Source organism: Peromyscus leucopus, chromosome 10 (genome assembly GCF_004664715.2).
Source record: "Peromyscus leucopus breed LL Stock chromosome 10, UCI_PerLeu_2.1, whole genome shotgun sequence".
Lineage (NCBI taxonomy): Eukaryota > Metazoa > Chordata > Mammalia > Rodentia > Cricetidae > Peromyscus > Peromyscus leucopus.
The window spans coordinates 59187317-59200020 of record NC_051071.1 but is presented as its reverse complement, the minus strand read 5'-3'; the positions used below and the strand labels follow the sequence as shown (position 1 = coordinate 59200020).

The 12704-nt window shown below is 38.6% G+C and overlaps 1 protein-coding gene across 2 annotated transcripts in view; it reads left to right on the top strand.

The window, feature by feature from the left end:
* The window catches only part of Corin (corin, serine peptidase), a 220968-nt gene that overhangs the window by 181956 nt on the left and 26308 nt on the right, over window positions 1–12704 (top strand). For both annotated transcript variants that reach the window (XM_028861320.2, XM_028861267.2), the window contains exons 14-16: window positions 1182–1295; window positions 3097–3207; window positions 4262–4391. In XM_028861320.2, coding sequence (XP_028717153.1) covers window positions 1182–1295; window positions 3097–3207; window positions 4262–4391 — 355 coding nt within the window. The remainder of the gene's footprint in view (window positions 1–1181; window positions 1296–3096; window positions 3208–4261; window positions 4392–12704) is intronic.

Below are 12704 nucleotides of genomic sequence, written 5' to 3'. Positions count from 1 at the left end.
CTCATAATGGATCCCAAGAATCCTAAGTTAATTATCCATGAGATTTCTCTGAATTCTTTGTTGTAGGTCTAATGAGAAATAACATTTTTAAAGAGTATCCTTATTTGGTCTCTGCTCTTCATTTTACATATCTTAAATTATATTTTCCTGAGAACTAGAGTTTTTTGTTCCTTAGATGAAGTGGTATTACATTTGAATTAACCACATTTTGAGGGTCTACCACATGCTAACCATTGTTCTTGGAGAAATGACCAGCACAAAAAAGGACAAGGGAGCACTTGTCTATAATCCAACAGGTGGATCTTGAATTTGAGGACAGCCTTGAATACAGAGTGAAACCTCAAAAACCAAAAAACACATAAGAGTTTAAAGTTATGAAATCCTTTCTTTCATACCCTCACAGGATGGCGAGGAGGATGGATCTTCTGGGCATCTGATTGTGGCAGAGTCTTGGCATATCTTAGCCGATATTCAGACACATTGCACTTAAATCAAACGATATGTAGGAAGTGCAGTGTAAGTGCTTGCCCCTCAGGGGGAAATGGAAGTCCAAGTTGTAAGTTCACAGTCCTGACTTCTTCTCAAATTATTTCCGTTTTTCCATACTAGCTGATGAGGTTTCCACCCTTAGATCTCTGGCCACCAAAAAGCAATGGCTTTTGCACCTGGCTCTTCAACGAATTTCGTAGGTACTTAGCATACGAGGAGCCTCTTTTATGAAACATACAGATGGCCCCTCAGTTTGAAGGCTGAAATTACATTTTAAGATTGAACGCGTTTACATCGCTAGGTTTTGGCATGTTTGCTTAAAAGCATAACTTGCTTTATAGATGAGCCTTGCATGCTGGCAAGTTGACTCAGGAAGCAAAAGGAACAACTCAGGAAGGATGCTAATGCATAGGTTTTTTTTTTTTTTTTTTTTTTTTACTGTTTTCCATTCCCCGTATGTTGATTTGGATCTTTTGTTGGGAGAGTTGTTCTGTTTGACGTGCAGAATCGGGACTACTGGATGCTCCTACTTTCAAAATCACTTTATTCATAGTAATCACAGATGTCCAAACTCTTCAAGAAGACATCATGCCTTTATGCTGAAGTTTTTCTTTTTATATCTTATTTGGTTAAATTTCATCATCATCTTCAACTGTGCATCTACCATTAATAGCTTTTTCTTCTGTTTCCAGGTTGCAAAGAGAGAGATCTTTGGGAATGTCCATCCAATAAACAATGTCTGAAGCATACATTGATCTGTGATGGTTTTCCAGACTGCCCAGATAGCATGGATGAAAAAAACTGCTGTAAGTACCTTCATGAATTTGTTAACTGTTTTTTTTTTAAATTTTAAGTACCCACTGTCTCACTTTAAATATAAGCTAGAAATTCAGAAATACATATCAAAAGTTTTTAGTTTGCTTAGTTCTTTTGACTAAACTTATGTCTATCAAGGTATATATTTATAGAAGAGAAATGTCTATAAAATACATACACATTTATTCTAATAATATGGAAAGATTAAAATACTGCCCTGCATCCAAAACTGTAAGACATAAAATGTAACCATAAGATGAAACAATATGTCAACACTAAATCTAGGGAGAGAAGAATGGTTTGACTCGGGTTCATTAAATATTTTTAACTGATGTGGTAGTTGGTTTCCTGTTAGTTAAACAGGACACCCAAGGGAATCAATTTAAGAAGTTAGGTTTATTTTGGCCCAGAGTTTGGGATGTTTCAGGCCATTAATTTGTAGGCCCATTGCTTTTGAGCCTGTGGCAGGAAAGCATATCATGGGGGAGGGGAGACAACAAAGACGCTATTAACGTCCAGGCTGTGTGTTAGAAGAGAGAAAGAAGATGCAGTGATCCATCTGTCTCCTTCAAGGTCACACCTTCACTGGCTGCAAGATGTCCCTTGCATCTTCATGTTTCTTAAGCACTTCTTCAGCACCACAGACTTGAGCCTAAACCCTTAAGAAATGGGCTTCAAAGGACGCTTAACCCAAACACAGCAGTTGAATAATAGGAAGTATTCAGTAGTATGTGAACTGTTGTCTTGAGTTTTAGAAGTAAATATACATACATAAAGAAAAATATCAAGATCATACAATGTTTACACTTACGCTGGTATGATTAAGTTTTGTGCTTTTGAAGTCTTTTATGTCTGGATGATATGCAGCCATTATCTTTAGAACTAGTTAAAATTTTCTTAAAGTGTTTTACTTACAAGTAACAGAAAGCTCAACTCAAATTAACAAAAAATGAAGACATCTATTGTTATGTGGCTCATACATGTCTTATATTATTAAAGTAAAAGTCATATAAAGTGAGTTCATGAGACTATAATAGAAAGATATCATCTTGTCTGTGCCTCTTTTATTTTAGCCTGACCTCAGGCTGGATGGTCCAAAGCCAAGAGCATCTGGGTGAATGAGTTGCCTTGATCGTATTCCATAGGAGGAAGAGGGGATGGTGCTCTTTGCTATGGAGTACCACCGAGATTTCCTGTGGGTCAACACTGGGCAGAGTCACAGCATATAGAAAGGGGCTTTTGTGTGGATTAGAAAAGACGTTCTCTGCAAACGCGGAAAGCATAACCCCAGGCAGGGATTAGAAGAAACTGCTCCAGTTTGGCTTAGGTCCAAGGCTAAGGCACATGGCCTAGCCCACAGAGTTTGGGTGAATGCTATTTCCCAATGCATAAATCATAAAACCATAGACCAAGGGTCTGTTATGGAATCACGTTTAATCCTGGACTAATAATTACTCTCAGATAAGAATAGTCAGAAAAATGCAGTGCCGATGTTAAACTAATCAAGATCTTCCTCTGGGGGCTTGGGATGGCTGGTACGAGCCTGGACAAAATCAGGTTTCCTTTTCATGGACGAAGAGGGGAAATGGATGCTAAGTAGGCAATCAAGGAGATTGACTATAATTTTTAAAAATCCAAAAGAGATTTGTATGTGACTCAGAGAGTAATTTAATAGTAGGATTTCTAAAAAGCTATCTATCTGTGTGAAGAGAGCTTGCTCTCTTCCTGGAGTGTCTGCAGTCTACTTTCTCAAACATTCTCTTCTTCTTCCTTCTCGGCCCCCCCTGCCAGCGTTTTGCCAGGATGATGAGCTGGAATGTGCCAACCATGAGTGTGTGCCACGTGACCTGTGGTGTGACGGAGGGGCCGATTGCTCAGACAGTTCAGATGAATGGGACTGTGGTAAGCTTCTGGTCGCCGCCATCTGCCCTGCATTCATATGCCTGTCAGCCATTTAAGCTAAATGAATCCTAAATTACTTCATGGGTTTTACCAACCAAGTTCATCTATTTTGTTTTACTGTTAAAAAAAAAAAACTGACAGTGGTGATTCATGGGTGTTATTTCTAAGTAACAAAAAAAAAAAAAAAAATCCCCCCAAGTTCCTTCTCTGTTTGAAATGTCTGTATTATATGGATGGCATTTTGCATTCAAATGTTTGGAAGCATGTCATTTTTTAGACTTAGTTTTTATTCATCACTCAAATTCAATAGTGTTGGATCATCAGTCATTCTTGGATCATTTACATCCCCTGGAAGAGGGTATGGGAGTGGTCTCTTTGTAGGCTCTCTGCCTTGCCCCTCATCAGGTTCTTGCCACGGCAGGACTGGAAGGCATCTCAGCTAATGTGGCAGTTTGTAATCTTGATTTTCTGATTAGTTCCCTCATTCCGCACACATCACTCCCCTCATTCACTCAGCTTCTACCTTCATATTTTGCATCCTCTGGCCAAGTCATGAGTTTCCTGTGCGCTGTGATCAGGTACAAAGTGTTCCGCAGATGGACTGCGACCGACCCAGTGCAGAGGCTAGGGATCTGGGGGTATGCCACATCGATCCAGACTTAGCACCATCCTTGTGTACTTCCATTTTCAAATGCTGAAAAAAAAATATGCTTGGAGTTTCAAAAAGCTCCTTTCAATTAGTTCTGCTAATCCCTGGGTAAATTCAAGGCACCGAGGCTCTGCCTCTGGCCATCTTCTAATTCATAAAGGAAAGTCAAGAACTGTCTGTCTCCTGCATTAGAGTCTGCAATGCTTTGAAAGCAGAGAACACATCTAATTCACTTATTTTAGTCTCCTGTCACATTGAAGGAGCACATAGCAGGTCAAGCCCAAACAGTTTTTAACTAAAATAAATATGAATGAATGTATGCAATCAAAGCAAAGGCATATAAACTTAGGCTTCTCAGGAGAAGAAGTGTTCTTAATTAGGCTTTCTCGAATTTTTCCCCTTCAGTGACCCTCTCTAAAAATGGGAACTCCTCCTCATTCCTGGCTGTTCACAGATCTGCAACAGAACACCACGTGTGTGCTGACGGCTGGCAGGAGACGTTGAGTCAGCTGGCCTGCAGGCAGATGGGTTTAGGGTAAGGTCAGTAGTTTGTAGCACTGATGAGTTTCTCAGAGGGCTCCATGAACCTTAGCAGTAATATCTTCCTTATGAATGATGTAGGACTGGAAAATGAGAACCCTCCAAAGCCCTGGAAATGAATCGGCAGGAGGAACTTATTTAATTCTAGGCACCTGCTCTGTAGAGTGTGGACTGCAAATCTGTTATGATGAAGCCTCAAAAGTAGATGAAGTAATTGTGTTTTAAGCACTTCTGAAATGAACACGTTCACTATTTATAAAAGCATTCAGATGGTCTCCTCTGTGGAACATGGATGGAAAACTCTTCATTCCCCTCCCCGAGGTTATTAGAAATTCCTTTTTAGGCAACACATACTTTCTTAATTTTTTAAAGACAAGTTGAAAAACAGAAGTCGAAGCTGCTGGTATTTCTATTTATCCTAAGTAACACAGGAAATGTACATCAAGGAATAATTCACCTGTTTTGCTCCTTAGTGGAATGAAAAGACCCACACTGGCTTTTACATACCCAGGCTGAAATGGATGCTTTGAAATGTGGAGGCACACTGTTTTGTTAGGTGTTCTGCTACAGTTCCTTCAGCAAAAGAAAGCCATCATCTACATCACCACAGAACATACATAGGAGGATGTATGCATATGTATCTGTTTTATATGTATCTGTTACTTATGTGGCATTTTGATTTATTATGGTAATGATATATGTGAGATTTCAATGTATATATAGGAATGAGAGAAATAGATAAGGGAGTCTTGCAATTCTAAACTTAAAAGCCAGAGTTGTTGGCATGTCCCAGGATCCACTGATCGATTGATAATTCTTCACAATAATGAGTCATTCAACTCAGCAACTAGCCACATGTTTTTGCTACCCTAGTTTGAAGAGCATATCACTACTAACATCTTGAGCCCTCTTCTTCTATTGTAAAGACCCACATCTTTGGAAATTTGAGTAACTGGTACTATTTACAATAAAAGAATTTTAATCTTTTCCAGCATTAGAAAAATTATAGCTGTCATGATCCATTAAATTATTGTGTCCAAATGAAATGGGATATGATTTTGATTAGATAAATGAAAACCTTGTTGAAAGTGCTTATCTTGGGTCTCTAACCAAGACCTAAGGGTATTTCTTAATATGAAAATTCAATTACATAATGAGACTAACTCTACTGAGAGTTCTGAGGATAAGTCAGACCTGCAAAGATTTACAACCAGAGCAACAGCTTTGAGAGCACCTTTCACATAACCATTGAACTGCAAATAGAAGAGACCTTGTTTGAAATGTCTCCCTTTATCCTTTCTTTGTATTTCTCGCATATCAGATTTTTATTGAGCTAAAATTCGTATAGCAAACGTGACTATTTCAGCTGAATCTGGCGTACTCAGAGTGTTGCACAACTGTCTCTATTGCCTTTGTCAAGCACATTTCTATCACCACCAAAGAAAACTATGTGCCCACACATAGTTACCCTCAATTGCCCTCCAGGTCCCGTAAATCATTCATATACTGTCCATCTCTATGATTTTCACGACTATTCTGGATGTTTTAATAAGGAAACATATAGCATGTACCATAGTTGCTACAGTATGTACCAACTCTTCATTATGGTTCATAGCTAAATATTATTTCATTGAGTTGTTATACCACTCAATATTTAGACTGCTCAGCCACACTTTCAGTGTTATGCCACATTCAATTATCCCTTCAAACATTTGGGTTGTTTCTGCTTTTTTTTAAGTGCATATGAGATTTTTAAATAATTTATTTAACCAGATATGATATTAAATACCTTGAATCCCAACACTCAAGAGGTAGAGACAAGAGGATTGATTGCCTCCAGTCATCCTGGTGTGAGCTTCAAGGGCAGTTAGATCTATAGAGGTACTCTGAAAACAAAAGTTCACTTTTTTCATTTTCCCTATTTTATTGACTCAGTTTTATTTTTGCTTTTTGAGACAGAGTTTCTCTGTGGACAGCCCTGGCTGTCCTGGAACTCATGCTATAGGCTAGGCTAGCCTTGAACTCACAGAGATCCATCGGACTCTGCCTCTTGAATGCTGGAATTAAAGGCATAGGCCACCACAGCCCAGCTATGTTTTTCAACTCTGAAAGTAAAATGTTAATATTTTAGATAAAGCCCCAGTAGATATATGGATGCTTTCATTTTTGATAACTGTATTTCACCGAGAGGCAGGGAGAATCTGATTGAAAAGCCGTGATTCTTGACTGAATTCATGGGTAAATGGGTAAATAACATCAGGTCATCTAAGAGTAGCTTCAGGTATACTTGTAAATTTATTTTAGGGCCTCATAGGCTGACAGAAATACAGAGAGATGGAATAGGGAGAGAATGAAGTTAGTAGGCGAGTGAGGTCACATTCCTGGTGTGAGAACGAGCTGATTGGAAAGCCGCTGCTTCCTGGGTCTCTGGAGACCAGCTGTGTTGTACAAATTCATACTTCTGTACCTGATGCCTCAAACATACTATAATAGCCTTCATCTTTGAGACAAAGTCATTGATTGCAAAGTCTTTCTGACCATGATTGGTCTGCACTCCGGGTGGAAGGGGAAGGAGATTGGCTGTCCCTCTTCATTTTCAGAATGGAGTGGCCCCTGCACTGCCAGCCTCTGGGTTTCATGCCCACTCTGTATCAAAAAGTTGAACCTTAGAAAGCAACTCATAATTAGTCCTACTCACCTTCCATATTCTATTTTTGTCTTGTGGAGTATTGCTTATGAGCACTGATCTAAAGTAGACATTGTGTAGAGCATCATCATTGGGCTTGATGGTATAGTAAGAAAGATGCTGGGAGAATAACGAAGGACATACAGGTCAGCTTTGTTTTTATATTTGACAATGGTACAGACTTAGAGCAGGGCTCCTGACATTCCTATTTAAAGTATATAAGAAGAAATAGTCATAGAGATGACTATTTCAATCTTTGCAAGGATTGAAAACAACAATATAATTTAGTATCCACAACTAACTCACCCTTCCTCTAAGAAGGGTGTTCACTGATTTCAGTGGGTACATTTTAGAACTAGTTCATAAAACTCACTTCTAAGTCAAAGTATGTGTTTTCAGTGATTGTGCAGCAGTATTTCTGGTAGAGGCAGTTGATTAAAAAGATGTACATGGGTTTTTTTTTCAAGACTCAGATTCTGCTATCCATTACTTAGAACAAAAATGGAAGACTCGTAATTGTTTGTCCGAGTAAAAAGATTTAGTGTTTTCGTTGAACCTGAAGACTTACTCTCATCTGTAGCTTCTTTCAGAGTTCACCCCAGGCTGGAAGCACAGTGTTTTGCTGGTTAGAGAAAGGTATAAATCAAGCTCCTGAGTTCTTTTGACAGCATATCAATTCCTACTTTACAGAATCAAAAACATATGCACATATACTTAAAGAACAGCACAGGTCAGAACTTATTCTGCCCTCTAATCCTTGGCAAATACAGGTTTGAGACATCTGCCATTTGTGGATAAGTTTAGGAGAACATGACCTTCTATGTCTCCTGGCTCCTTGAGCTCTATCTCTACAGAATGTGAGCTCATTTGCAAAACTGTGTCTTGGATCTGTTTGATTGGCAGAATTACTTTATGGAGTTACCTGTAATTTGAACTTTTTTTGCCTTAATTTTTTTTTAAAGTCAATCAAAAGATAAAGAATCATCCTTTTGGAGAATGTTCCTATATTTTGGGCAAAACCACAGTCAAAGATACCACCTATTATATTACCCAGCATTCTCTAGTGTCCCCTGATAGGATTAATGCTGCCATTGCCTCCTGAGGTTTACTCCCTGGGAAAGAACTGTTTACATCAGGATGGCTGCCTTACTCACATGAAACGTGAAAGCTCTGTGCTCACTGCAGTTGAAGATTCAGCCCAGGATGCTGCTCTCATGCATGTTAATCCTGGATAAGTAGCTCATGGTAGTCACAAGGTTTCAAAGATTGATATATAATTTGCTTATCATAAATTCACCCTTTCAATTTGTACTATTACAATGCTTTTCCTATATTCACAAAATTATATAATCTATACTGTCTGACTCCAAAATGCTTTTATTAGCCTCAGCCCATTCTACCACACCCTCAAAACACATGGCTATTAGAGGCCAATTTTCATTTATTCCTCCTCCAGCCCCTGATGACTACTAATCCATTTTCTGCATCTGTGGATTTTTCTACAGACCACATTTCCCATAGCAGAATCATATAATATCTGCTTTTGTTTTTCACTTTTTCCATTTAACATAGTGGTTTCCAGGTTCATCCATTTTGTTGATTTATGACCCTGCAATAAATAGTCACCTGTAAGCTTTCACATGAGCATACATTTTCAAGTTTCTTGGGTAGTAAATAGAACTAGAATCACTATAGCAAATGATAACTTACATTTAAAGAGCTGCCAAACTCTTTTCCAAAGAGGCTATATCATTTCATCCTCCCACCACCAAGGTATGAGTTATAATTCCTTCATATCCTTGTCAACTGTGATTGCTAAGTAATTTTTTGATAGTCAGCCTAGTGGGAATGTAAAAGTATTTTCACTGTGAAATTGATTTGCATTTCCATAATTGCTAATGATGTCCAACACATTAAAAAATGTAGTCTTTCACTACTGCCTTAGATTCCCAGATCAGATAGGACTCTTTGTCCCTAAGGATCCATTCTTTTCATTTTGTGTGTGTGTTAATGTTTGCTTACATATATGTCTGTGTACCATGTGTATGCTTGGTGCCCATGGGAGCCAGAAGAAGGCATTGGATCCCCTAGAAGTGGAGTTAATAGACAGTTATGAGCCAGCATGCGAGTGCTGGAAATTGAATTAGGGTCCTTTGCAAAAGCAACAAGTGCTGTTAACCACTGAGCCATCTCTCCAGCCCTAGATTTCTTTTTATTATCAATTATCTGAAAAAGTCATGCATGTGTATTTTGATCATATTCATTCCTCATTATCTTTTTTTGTGTTTTTTGACTGGGTAAAATCCACCCCACATAACATAATCCAAGAGTTTTTTTACTTCTTAAAAATGCCTACAGTACCAAGTAGATATTTGCATGTCTACGCAGAAGCAACATGAAGCAAAGTCCATGGAGTGCCATGACCTTCACATGGCAGCTTTGGAGCCTTTCTGGTAGTCTTGTGTTGTATGCATGGGGAGTTAATTTCTTGTACAATCCTAAAATGTTGGTAGTTAAATATCTAGGTGAAAAGGAAATCTAGAGTTCAATGTGTGTGCTTGTAATGCTTCCTAGAACATTGCATTTTGGCTAACAGAGAATAATTTTCCTGTTACCTATGGTACCCATAGAAAGATGATTTTTTTTTAAGTTCTTCCATGAGACTACTTGGTATCTTTGAAAAACAAAAGCAAAGTATTCCTGGTGTTATGAGAACATATGATTATAGCCACTAATGGTAAGCTCTGCCAGGAATTTGGATATCTATTAGCAAACTGAATTTCAAAGTGTGTCAGTTGAGTCTGTGAATGATTTATGAAATTAAATGAAAATTTCCTAGTGAGGTAGAGAAAAATCTCCATTATCAACCGTAATGAACAAGACAGGATCTCAAGTTAATCAGATTTACTTTCTCTCATGCTGTAAACAAGTCATCATTAAAATTAGATCCCACCAGTGCTTATCAAATCAAAACCAGAGTCAAATACTGTCCAGATCTAGTCTTTACCCTTCTTGTCTTGACCCAAGTAATAACAGGACCTATTGTGAATCATAAAATCCGGGAGCAGGAATTTATCTTGGTCCACACGAATCTCCTAGGATATCAGATTCCCAGGCCATTCCAATGAACATCGATTTGGACATGAATGTGAGTAAGAACTGGGCAAATAAGAACATGGTACCACTTGAGTGACTTTCAACACTTGGCCCAAGAGGACTGAGTTGTTTCTCCTGGGAGCTGTTACATAGCAGCATCCTTTTGAAATGGCACCTGACAACTCTCAGTGTTGGCTTAACTTCTGATCTTAGGTCCTCTTCATGTTGTCTTTCAAAATTACCCCCCAAGTCAGCAGTGATATACCTTCATCCCCAAATTTTTTATCTTTTCTTGCTTGATTACAATCTGGATAGAAAGTTCAGTTCTTTTACTCTAGCATTTTATAAAATGTCAATCCCTGTTTTACTCTACCAATCCTCAAGCATCCCCTGCTTCTTCACTATTAGACACTCTGATCTGATTACTGATGTTCTAACACCTTGAATTCCTTCCAACTAGAGCAGATTCCTCTTGGAAGCTGTATGCAAGAGCAGAACTTAACTGTCTAATAGGAGTGACCTGTCTTATCAGAAGCTGCTTTCTTTCTTCCTTTGTGGCTTTTGGAATCGTAGAAAATGCTTTTAAATGCATAGACAACTTGATTCAAGTAAGAAATGTAAACTCTAGATAAAGAATCTAGGTCTTTCTGCCTGGAATTCTGATCACTAGACTTTCACCCAAACCCCTCACCCTGTCATCGTTCATGTCTCAGCTCCTACCTGGATGACTTAGAGATGCTTTCTGACCAAAGCGACCTCCACTCTCCCACATTTGACTTCGCCTTTTTTGAAGCCCTTACCCAGGGCCTAGAATGACTTTTGTAAACTAGCTTTAGTTGATTTTTCTCACTGAAATGATAGCCACTGATTTCTTGTTTCAATTTTCATTTCTCCTTGTTAACTCATTGTTACCCATTTTATGTCTACTTGACTGTGTCAGTTACTTAAACTCTCTTAAAGCAACATTGGTTTCTGAGTTTCTAATTGTCTGGTAGCCAGCCGTACCTATTCGAGCACAACTGTCTAGCCTATTTAATAAACATAAGTCAAGGTTAAGTTTAGCACCCACCCTTAAACTTTGTACATTACCCAAAAGCCAACATACAAAGGGCTGTGCAGATCCCCAATCTCAGGGCAGAGTAATCCTTTGAAATAAAATATTCCAGTTAATGGTCCTGGTGGATAAATGGCAGGCAAACCATTTATCTGTGTTTCCCTTCTCCTCTGGAACACACTTCCCTTGCGTCTCATGTTCGTGTTTCACTGTCCGTTTATCCCTGGAAGACGAATGAGTGCGAACATCTTTGAACAGGACCTTCTCTTCTTGGCTGAGGTGAAGGGACATTAATCAAAGCCAGATGACAGTACCTCACTCCCAGGCTCTTGTGGGTGGCATGGAGATACTTAAAATTCTTCAGCAAGATTTCTTTCGGTTGGACGTGGAAACTTCCTTCCTCTTTGGTCACGATAGTGATTGAATGTTTGGTTTTTTTAGCTACCTGTAGAAAAGTCAGGTGAGGACGAGAAAACCACTACTTCATCTTCCTCCCTCCCCTGATGTGAAGGGAAATGGAGATGAGAGAGCTAGAGCCTCAAGGGTGCTCATTTCCACAGCACCAGGTTTTGAAAGATGAGCACACCCCTTTAGAGGCCGTTCTTACCTCTACTCTATTGTTGACACTCGGGTATTGTTGACACTCGGGTATTGCAGTGCTGGTACCTGTAATCAACTGGTTTTTTTTTTTTTTTTTTTTTTTTTTTGATGTAGTGCTATATTAATCCACAATTTAAATTTTTTTTTTCTTTTTTTTTTTTTTTTTTCTGAGACAGGGTTTCTCTATGTAGTTTTGGTGCCTGTCCTGGATCTCACTCTGTAGACCAAGCTGGCCTTGAACTCACAGAGATCCACCTAGCTCTGCCTCCCAAGTGCTGGGATTAAAGGTGTGCGCCACTGCTGCCTGGCTTGTTTACATTTCTTACTTGAATTAAGTTGTCTACGCATTTAAAAGCATTTTCTGTGATTCCAAAAGCTGCAAAGGAAGGAAAAAGGGGGCATCTGATGAGACAGGGCACTCCTGGTAAACAGTTAAGTTCTACTCTTGTGTACAGATTTCTGAAGAAAGAAAATGGCACACTGAAATAGAAACTGGTAACTTCTAGCCTTACACAACGATTAAAAATAAGCAGAAAAGCGATCAGCATAAGAGCGATCAGCATTTTCTTTAAAACCAAGGTGCTGTCAATAAAATGCTTGAGTCTCATGTGTCAGAAAGGCAAAGGGATGCCCCAAAATGTCTTCTCTAAATTATCAAAAAAGAGATGGGAGTTTCCATCAAAATATCCAGAAAGACAAAGAATGCATTCACACAAAAATGTACTTATCACTTGACACAACTGACTCAGTTTTGTAAGACTGAGTTTTATTATCAAGTAATATTTTAATTTATAATGTCTATGGTTGATTGCTGTTTACAACTTAAATTGAGTGTTTTAAATACTGTTACTAGTATTCTAATACTAATGTTA